This window comes from Balearica regulorum, chromosome 9, assembly GCF_011004875.1.
Source record: "Balearica regulorum gibbericeps isolate bBalReg1 chromosome 9, bBalReg1.pri, whole genome shotgun sequence".
Taxonomy (NCBI): Eukaryota; Metazoa; Chordata; class Aves; order Gruiformes; family Gruidae; genus Balearica; species Balearica regulorum.
In genome coordinates this window covers 20,350,612-20,361,018 of record NC_046192.1, presented here as the reverse complement: position 1 = coordinate 20,361,018, position 10,407 = coordinate 20,350,612, and the positions used below count along the sequence as shown (strand labels likewise).

At 39.2% G+C, this 10,407-nt stretch overlaps 1 protein-coding gene across 2 annotated transcripts; it reads left to right on the top strand.

Annotated features, from left to right (window-relative positions):
* The first annotated feature begins 379 nt into the window (after positions 1-379).
* Positions 380-9,811, top strand: TTC14 (tetratricopeptide repeat domain 14). 2 transcript variants are annotated; one of them, XR_012836812.1, is made up of 12 exons: positions 380-587; positions 678-799; positions 1,056-1,255; positions 1,615-1,699; positions 1,788-1,917; positions 2,552-2,704; positions 3,354-3,425; positions 4,661-4,780; positions 4,864-4,986; positions 5,697-7,321; positions 7,779-7,888; positions 8,366-9,811. XR_012836812.1 is itself a non-coding variant. In XM_075761480.1 (12 exons), the coding sequence occupies exons 1-12, from the start codon at positions 424-426 to the stop codon at positions 9,327-9,329; spliced, it is 2,361 nt and encodes a 786-aa protein (XP_075617595.1). In that variant the 5' UTR covers positions 381-423; the 3' UTR covers positions 9,330-9,473. The 2 variants fall into 2 exon arrangements, 1 of the variants encoding a protein (XP_075617595.1); XM_075761480.1 differs by having other exon boundaries at positions 381-587; positions 5,697-5,814; positions 8,366-9,473.
* The last annotated feature ends 596 nt before the right edge of the window (positions 9,812-10,407 follow it).

Below are 10,407 nucleotides of genomic sequence, written 5' to 3'. Positions count from 1 at the left end.
CAGGCACGGCGGAGGCGCAGCGCCCCCTGCCGACATGGCGGTCGCGGGAACAGCCGTTAGGGGCGGCCCGCGGCCGCCACCCGGCGCTGCCGAGAAATTACGTAGCCGCCGGCCATCTGTGTCATTTTTACCTTTTAGGTTTTATTTTTTATTATTCTCGCAGTACTTTTCAAATACAGGCAGCGGGAACCCTGGAGACCCGCCCCGCGAACAGGGCGGGGACCCTGCAGCAGCCGGTGCTGCCGCTGCCCCGCACAGCGGTCCTCCTGCTCCGCAGGGGGCGCTGCGGCCGCCTGCTCCCACCCCAGCTCTTGGCCCCGCCCCCCTCCGGGCAGCGCATGCGCGTTACCCCGTATTGTCGCGTCAGGCCGGACGGGGGGCGGTTCCGGTTCTGGTTCCTGTTCCGGGCGAGACGGCGGCGGGATGGATCGGGAGCTGCTGCGTCAGGCGTTGAGCTACCACGGCCCCACGCTGCTCTCGCTGCTCCGCGCCGAGCAGCACGACAACCCCGATTTCCGGGGGCTGCTGCCGCCGCCGGGGGCTGCCTTCGAGCCGCTCCGCGGAGCCCCGGATCCGCCGGGCTCCTGGTGAGGGTCGCCGAGGGGGTGCGGTCGAGGGGAGCGAGCGAGGCGTGAGGGGGCCGCGGGGTGTTTCTCACCGGGTTCTCCTTCCCTTAGGAAAGAGAGGGCGAGCCTTGACACCGAGATACAGCGCTTCATTGCCAAAAAAGCTGATCTCCTTTTCGCTCACTCGTGGAAACCCAACGGGCCTCTCTCCGACACCATAGAGGAAGATGAAGGTAAGTCTGCGCACTGGCTTCTCTGGGACGGGGTCTCTCTGTCATGCCCGCTGGGGAGTGTAGGGACACGGCGCTTCAATGAGCAGGATTTTTAAAACCAAGGTGAAAGTTTCTGCTCTTGTGTTTTATACGCTATGCATAAATGTCTTGTTAGTATAAATACATTAGATTTTAATATATTTTGTTATTATGAAGTGCTTTGTGTTTTTCAGCTGTAGCTTGGTTGGTTTGTAACTGAATGTCTCATGTGTTGCAGAGTGTTATGCTGTAATGCCTCCCCTGGAACGGTTCATGGAGGTTCCCAGGGAAGAGAGGAGAGAATTATTTTTTCGAGACATTGAACGTGGTGATATCGTGATTGGGAAGATTACTTCTATTCGTGAATTTGGCTTTTTCATGGTGTTGATTTGTCTGGGAAGTGGTATCATACGGGAGATTTCAGATTTAGAGATCACTGTAAGATATGACTTTGATTAATATTTTTTCTTGATAAGTAGTAACTTTTTAATGTATTAGTTGCCTCTTGCATCTCTTAATGGAGTGGTATGTGTAAAACTGAACTTTGGGATCATGGGCAGAACAGCTTGTTTTGCTGAGCCAGTAAATGCTTTTTTTTTTATGACCCATACTCAATATTTATTACTTTTGAGCTGAACAGTTCATGGATGCATAAATTTTTATTTGACTCAAGCCATGCTTTTAATTATCACAGTTCTGATGGGTATTAAGATTAAACTAACCTTCTGGCTTAATCTTGGGGAGAAAAAAAACACTTTGGGCTTTGTTTATGGTATTCCTCCTTTCCTCTGTTGCAGGCTCTTTGTCCTCTGAGAGACGTGCCTTCTCAAAGCAACCATGGAGATCCTTTATCTTACTATCAAACTGGAGACCTTATTCGAGGCAAGTAGCTGTGAAAGTTGTTAGGAATCTGTTTGTTTCGGTTTTGAGATATTTCTGTAATTTTATGTAACTTTCATTGTTTTTATAGCTGCAATCAAGGATGTTGATCGTTACCATGAGAAGCTCACGGTGTCACTTTACAGCTCAGCTCTTCCACCCAATCTTTCCAGTACAAAACTAGGCGTAATTACTTCCGATGACTTCCCATTACATTATAGGTAAGGATATGCTCTTCAACTATACTTGCTAGGTGTATTCAGTGTATCTGAAAAGCATCTTTGGCAGACTGTTCTTTAAACTTGTCGATGGTGTTTCTGATTTAATTGGATGAGTCCATACTTTTTGTTGTTTGTCTTTTTAATATATGTGTTTCTGGATATGTCAAGTGTGGTTGGTCTTTTAGCATCTTTCCCAAAATGTAAGGAAAGCAGAGTGAGGTATCTGTCACTGTGGGACTGTGTTAACAAAAAAACCCAACAAAACCATGCAACCCTCTTCCCCTCACCACTCCAAAAAAACAAACCAGCTTGGGAGACCAGAATATGAAACTAAAATTTTAAAATTACCCCTAGAAGACAGAAGAAAACAGCTGTCTGTGCAATTTTTGTAATGTTTTTATATGTTTTGGAGATGCCTAGATGAGTGCCAAAACAGGTTTCAAAAGCTCGCTTAGGCTAAACTATTTAAGGGTTACTAAATAGTAAGAAAGTATACGCCTGTTAAAGAGAACAGCTTGTGAGCGGTAATAAGTATTAGTATAGGTATTTTTATTCTAAAGTGATTATAAGCATCATAAAATTGAGTATAGTGTCTGCGAGGTTGTGTTTGTGTATATTGGTGCCTTTTTTTAAGGCGAAGCCTGGAAGTTGCTAATACAGCAGAGAACTTTGAAGAGGTTTTGCATCGTTCCCCAGGATTTGCTAATCCATCGTTAGTTGAATATTTAGCAGAAAAACTAGGACTAAGTGAATCAAATCCACCGTCTTTGTTGAGAAGTCTTCAAATGTAAGTGATTTTTACATTGTTCCTATAGCTTTGTGGAGATTATTCTAATCCACTGAAATAGATTTGTGAGTGGAAGTCCTAGACCACTTATACTTAAACCTTTTTTGATTTTGATTTGCATGACTGCAGCTTACGTGTCCTTAAATATTTGAAAGCAAACTCCTTTAGAGTAAGAAATTCACATTTGAAATTCTGTTGCTCTGAATAAGCAAGATACCCTCTCACACAAAATGTTTCAGGATTTTACTGCTTAGATCTTGTCAGCATCTTTGGATTGAAATGCAGGATGTTGTAAGTTTTATTGTTTTCTGTCAGATGTTTATTCACAATGTTTATTTTAGGAATAGATCTGACCTCTTCAGTAAAATAGGCTCAAACATAAACAACGATTGATATATTAGGCCTCAAAGCAGATGTCTGTATGGTATATTTTTGTTAAACGTACTGCAGCTGTACTAGTTCGGTACGTTCAGAATGGGTTGGGAAAAAATGGTTTCAGAAATATGAAAGAACATTCTTGACTGAGGGAGACCAGTAAGGTGGTGTATAAATAATGTTTCAGCTTATTTTAACTGCATTATGTATTGTAATTTTAGTTTTGTAGACTCAGAAGGCTGACTTGATGTTCTTGTTTGTTTTTTCCTTCAAGTAAAAATTTCAGTGAAGAAGATTTCGCACCTGCATTGAGGAAAAAGCAATCTGCATCTTGGGCCTTGAAATGGTGTGTAATACTTTCTCTTGTCAGAGCTTGTTGTTAGGTTAGGTTACAGGTTCTATTTCTTAAAAGAAAATACCCATTGAACCAGTTTTTCCACCACATGTGTACTGATGTAACCAGGAAGATCTTCTTGAAAGTAACCCTAACCATGTACGTGATGAAGTCTCAAGATTCAGTTCCAAAATACTTGTTAGGTTTAAGGGAGAACTTCTAAGAATATTTATAATACACTGTCCCATTGATGAGATGAGAGCAAGATTTGTAAGAATACCAAATCCGTAATTTCGCATTTTATAATTGGGTGTTGAATGACCAAATACTGCTCGTCATGTCATTTAACTGTAGATTTAACAAGCACACTTGCTGCCTTTGAAAAGTTAAATGTAATTCCCTGGCTGCATTTGAAACAGCAGCTCTGGATGGGTGCTATTGCTTTTATGCTACGCAGTGTATTTGCGTGTGCTACAGAGTGTAGGAGGCAGAAGTAAGAGAAACTTGTCTCCTAAAAAGGTAAAAAAAATTGGTGGAAAAACTCCTCTTGAATCTACCAGCTCAAAACAAAAGAAAAAAAACCCAAAACAACAACAACAAAAAAACCAACACAAACTCCCACAAAATCTGAGTGAAGCCTCAGAATTTATGTTAAAAAGTGTTTTTCTTAATAGTGTTTTGCAGCTTTGATTAATTGCAGGAAAAAATGCTTGTAACGTTAAATATAAACTTACAATTGCATAATGAAAAGTTCTGAAATTCCATTCATATCATTTATCTTCCAAAAAGTTAATCTCTTGGCTAATGAAGAAGGATTCAGGTAATATGAAATATAAAACCTCAAAATATTCCAGTCTGAGATGAGCTGGTTTCAATGTGTACTATCTCCCGATCTCGCCTCATGTTGTTGGTCTAATGGTGATTTTGGATATAACTAAGCCTCTTCCAGTTTAATGGTGGTAGGTCACACATAGAGTTTTGTGCAGAAAAGTGCTTTAAATATTCATTCCATAAATGAAGAATAGTGCAATGCTCTCCAGTGCCTTAAGATTTTGGATGAAGACAGTATATTGTTGTGGAATTATGTCAGTGTTGCATTAATTTAAAATGCTAGTGTTTATTCCATGATAACAAGGTCAAGTTTTTTTACCTATCACCATGTGTGGGACCGTAAGTTGTAAGTAACTAACAGTATAAAATATGTTCAGGCTAATTGTGCATAAAATCTTCTAAATATTTTTCTCCAGTGTGAAGGCTGGGGTTGATTATTTTAAGGTCGGGCGGCATGTGGAAGCCATGAATGAGTACAACAAGGCTTTGGAAATTGATCCGCAAAACGTTGAAGCTTTGGTAGCACGTGGAGCTCTGTAAGTCTGCTTGTTTCATTGGTCTTTCTACTTTGTGAAAGACAAACATCACTAGCATCTGTGCAACCTTTGTCTTGTTCCAGGTACGCAACAAAAGGAAGTCTGAACAAAGCCATAGGTGATTTTGAAATTGCTTTAGAAAACTGTCCTACCCATAGAAATGCAAGAAAATACCTCTGTCAGACACTTGTGGAAAGAGGCGGGCAGTAAGTGTTGGAGTTATGGTTTTGTTTGGTTGTTGACAATTTTTCTCATAATGTTTTCTTCTATACTATTCCAGTTAGGACACAGAATGGCATCTTTCCTTCCTGGCTATGCATTTGGGGGAATTTAAAAAAAAAAAAAAAAAAAAAAAAGCTTTTGTTAGAAATATATTTGCTTGTGCAGTTGGTTTACGCTTTCTCCTATCCCAGTTAAAATCCTGACAAAATATTTGAGGTTTAATCCTTGATATCCTTTCACTGGAAGGATACCGGGCTTGCATAAAGTCTTGTGAAATATTTGATTTTATTCCAATAGGTTGTGTTTTGTGTGGGTTTTTTAAAGAAAGTATTTGTAAAAAAAAAAAATTATGTTGTGTTACTCTACTGAAATAGTGGTTAACCACTGTAACACAAAATTTTACTTTTGTATATTCAGGGAATAGATTTCTTTTAAGCACTGTGTTAAGAAGAGAGAGATGGTATTTTTGAAACTGGAATTGACATTTAAAAGAACAGTATTACTGATGATGATTAGGAGATAACATGTCAGAAATACCATTTTACTTCTTTATGAAGGCAGGCTAAGATGATAGATAGGGTCTTGGAGGGATGCAGTGGTAGTGTCAGTGCAAATAAGAAAGGTAGTCCTAAAATAAGAAAAAACTGTCAAAATCTGTGGCTTAAATGTGTATGAATTATCACTTGAATTTTAGGCTGGAAGAGGAAGACAAACTACTAAATGCTGAGAATTACTATAAGAAAGCCCTAAGTTTGGATGAGACTTTCCAGGAAGCTGAAGAGGCTTTAATGAAACTCCGTAAGCACATGCAGGTGATTCTTTACTTTCTTTTCATACAGTGAACATCAAAAATCATATTAAATCTTTTGAACAGGGAGAGTTTAAATTGATGGTTTGTCTTATTCTCTGCTTCCCTTCTCCACAGTAAATCTTTTATAGTGAGCATTATGGCTGTACCTACCAGAAGAAAGGTACCTCTTGATGACTCCACTGTTTAGAACAGGAGAGTAAAGAAATGCAAAACAGCGGAGGCAGGGAAGGAGCAAAGCCTGTTAACCCTGTCAGCCAAAGCAAGGATAAGAATGTTCCATCACATGAGCATGATTAGCAATGTTAATGAAAACATTCTGTGAATGCAAAGTGTAAAATGCTTAGGCAAGCCAAATAAACATTGCACGCCATCGTACCAGCCAGGTCCTTGTTATTTTGGGGTAATTACAAAAAGATAGAGTAACACCAGTCAAAGCTAACTCATAGGAGGATCCCATGAGAGGGGAAATGAAGATGTGATTTAAAGGAAAACAGCGGGAAGTAGAGGATAGGTGGGCAGGCAGTTTTGTCCTAGCCTTCTTCTCTGCTGTCTTTTTCTTCTGTTGTATGCAGCATGTTTCCCAGGTGAGCCCTGCTGGGTCTGTGCTAATCTGAGTTGTCCTATCTTTTATTTACCTCCTTTACTTGTGTTATTTTCCAGAGAGGATCAAAGAGTAAAATAGAGCACTGAGGAACAGGCTTGTTTTGTTCTATGCTTCTGCATGTAATGAAGTACATAGATGGGGGTAGATGGCCCTAATCGACACTTCTTCAGTTGGTGGAGCCATAATGCTGACAAGTTGCATTGAAAGAAGGGGGAAGGAAGAGGAGATAATGACAATCTTTTTAACAAAACTGAACCACATCAGAGATAAACTATTGTATGGCATTTGAGCACTATCCACGTTTGACTGCTTTAGAAAGAGATGTCAGTTAAAATAATGAAGGATATCCTCAACAAGTAGGAGATAATTTTTTTTTTTCTCCTTTAGCATTTTCCTGGTATAATGGGTCATTGATAAAATGAGCAGATAAAAAACACCATGCTTGCTATTGTTTGTTGGCTTGCATAGCCTTAACTGCAATTTAGGGTTTCCTTTGTTGTATCTGTTAAGACAGTTGCTAAGTTTTGAAAATGATGATCAGACTTTCTGCTCTCTCTGAATATGAACGGAGCTATTCCTTAGGGCTGTAGGTGGTAGGAGTCTGATCTCAATAGACTTAGTTTAAGGATTATTCATCTGGTGAGAATAAATGCTCTTCTGCATTTACCTGTGTTTTAATACATAAGTCTGACACTATCAGTGTTGTGCTAGAATGGCTGAAACAACACTGAAATGTGTTTTCCTGTAATTCTGATTATGTGTTTTTCTCCAATGCATTTTCTTCTGAATTGGACCGTTGTTGCTGTATCTGACATCTGGTGCTGCTCATCACCAACAAACCCTTGGAACATGATTTCTTACGTAAACTATGCATCAAACGGGTCTGTGAAATTGTTACAAAACGGTTTGTATTTAAACGTGGCTAACTCAAATACATTTTAAAATGGGTTCTGCCATGTTTTACCTGTAAACTACAATAATACTTCCCCTCAAACCTTTCTGTTTTTTCTTTTTTTCCTTCTTCATGCTGGTAATATGTGTTTTTCTTGCATATTCTGCCTATTCTACCTATACCTTTGGGGATCTATGCTTCACGGTGTGCTGGATCACGGGTACCACTGCAATGGCTGGTCAAATACATTTTTTTAATGGAATAATAACTGCAAAATGGTCCTCAACGTAAACCCGATTATCACAATGGCCAATGTCAAACTCCTGAACACTATTAATTCTTGATGTGGGAATCCTGGTAAAACATCCCTGGTGTAATTATACATTTGAATGGGGTTGGGGACATGGGGAAAAATACCCGTATTAACACTTCTAATGTGATTTTTTTATGATGCTTGGGTTCATAAAAGAAATCTTTGGAAATGAGGGAGAAACAAGCAGCCAAAGAAGAGAGACAGAAAGAAAAGAAAGTAGAATCAAGCGCAGAAAAATTGCGTAAGCTCTTAAAAGAAGAAAAAAGGTAACTTTGTTATGTTCAGTATACTGATTATGTGGCAATAAGGGCAGATAAGACTGAACAGTCTGTTTCCAAACAGATTGTCCAACAGTAAGCTAGGTAGAACTGCTACCTAGGTAAACTGCTTTTCCTCCAGAATCTTTTCTGTGGGTAGTCTTTAGCGCATATAACCTGTAATGGAGATACATGTGGAAGAGAAGTTGTTTAAAAAATACTTTGCAATGAGGAGTATTTGTGAAGTGTAATGCCGTATTAAACAGGGAAAGATGCCTTTTATAACAAACCATTCAGTGGATTCAATCTTAGTTTTTTGATAAAGAAAGAAATGATATTTCAAGTTGCCTTGCCAGGTCAGGCTCAGTTTCTATTCATGCCTCACAGTTCAATCTCGGCCAGACTCTGGGGAGTACAGATTTGCTTTCCACGTACAATTTTTGCCCAATAATGAAGGTTATCTCACAGGTTAATTACATTTTTTAGGTTGAAGAAGAAAAGGAAAGTATCAACTTCCTCCTCCTCCTCCTCGTCGTCATCATCATCAAGTGATTCATCATCAGATGTATCAATTTCTTCTTCCTCCTCTTCCTCTGATCACAAGAAGCATAAGAAAAAGCGTCGGCATAGATCCGAGTCTGCCCGCAGCTCCAAAAAATGCTCGTCTAGAGTTTCTTCCCATTATAAAGATCAGATTAGGAAGGAGGAGTGGTATTCGCCTCCGGCTGATACCTCTGCTTCTTTTCTTAACGAAAATTTTGAAGTGGAAAAACTGCTGGAAAGCCAGGACAGCTTAGTGTGTCCAAAAACAGAGGTAAAAGAGAAAGACAGACACTGTTCTTTTTCGAGGACTTCAGGCGATGATGAAGACACTTTTGGAGGTAGGTCTGAAGATTCAAGAGATTCTTACAGTAGCTTCAGAACTCTGCCAAGTAGTAGCAAAACTGAAAAATATGCTAAGACAGATAGATTTTTCTCCAGTTGGAGGGGTTCTTCAGGTTCATATCATAAGTCAGATGATAAACCCAGGATGCGTTATTTTAGGAAATTAGAAAGGGACGTAGAGGGGAGAAAAGAACAGTATAAAAAATATGGCTCAGGTCAAGACAGGTATTATATGTCTCCAGCAGGGTCTGACTATTCTGGTAAGTCAGTGGGAAAGTACAGATCATATTCTAGCACCTGTTTACGTGAAGGTGATAAAAGTTATGATAGTGATAGGTATGTGTTAAGTCAGCATAAAAATGACAGCGAGTGTAAGGATAGGAAAAGAAGTTATGAGGAGACTAATAAAACAAAGGAACCAGATGAGGAAATGTCTTTAAATGGAACAGCACAGACAGAAAGTGGTGTTAAAAGAAACCTGCCCCAGAACTTAGTTAACATATTCAATCAAATAGCTGAGTTTGAGAAGGAAAAAGGAAGTAAGCAGAAGAAACAGAGTACCTGAGAAAATGTTATTCTGATGAGTGTAAGTTAATGAACTTTTACCTGAGTATCTCTTGAGGAAAAGCAGATGAAGAGTGATAGGCAGAATTTGTTCTGTTTTGCCCAATGTCAAAGAATTCTTGAAGTAAAAATTGTATGGTGGAAAGAGATGCAAGGATATCTTACATAAAATATCAGTTATTATTTAAAATCTGAGTTTCCTTTGCTTTTAACTTGGGCTGTTCCTGTACACTATTCTTTATCTGATGGGTTGAAATCCTTTGATAGCGCTGGACTGTAGTTAGTTGTGGAACTCACATCAGATATGCACTTTAACAACAGAGGGGTTTCATTTGGTTTTTCTCCTTCCCAGGGGTACTATTGGCTGTTGATATTTTTGTATCAAACTTAACTTCCAGCTCTAGGAAGGGGATAACTGAATGCGAGTCATGTGCCATCAATGTATAGCTCATGTGATCATTAAATTTTTGTAATCTTTCTCAATTCTGTGTCTTGGTTTTTGTTGATGTTGCAGGGATGTTTCATACTGGTGTACTGGTTATTATATACGGTGCTTAAGCAAGTGGAACCCTCCTGTGTCTGTGAAAGCAAGCAGATTACATTCTTTAAATGCATCAAACACATTGTCTGAGTAATGTAAAAAAAAAAAAACCACAACAAAAAAAAACCAACAAAAAACAAAACCTTACTCTAACTGAAGTATGAGAGACTTTTAAAACAGTGTTTATTGTCTGAGTGAGTTGCAGTATGGGCCTTTGTTTTTTGTTTGTTTTTATTGTTAAATATTTGCTTTTACAACTAGCCTGAAGGCAGTGGTTGCATTGCTGTGGGAAAAGTTATGCTCCATTTCGAATGAGATCCCCAAAGGTGGTTGGCAGAGCAAACTAAGGAGCTAATAATACCTGGCAGACTACACACTATCAACCACGCTTCAGCTGCAAGTTTTCCAAGTAATGCTGTAGATACAGGTCAGTTGCAAAAAAGATACTGTGTAACTTTGAATAAAAACAGTTTCACTGTTTTCAATCATATACTGTCATCTTTCAGTTAAAATAGGATCTGAGATGACTATTAATAGT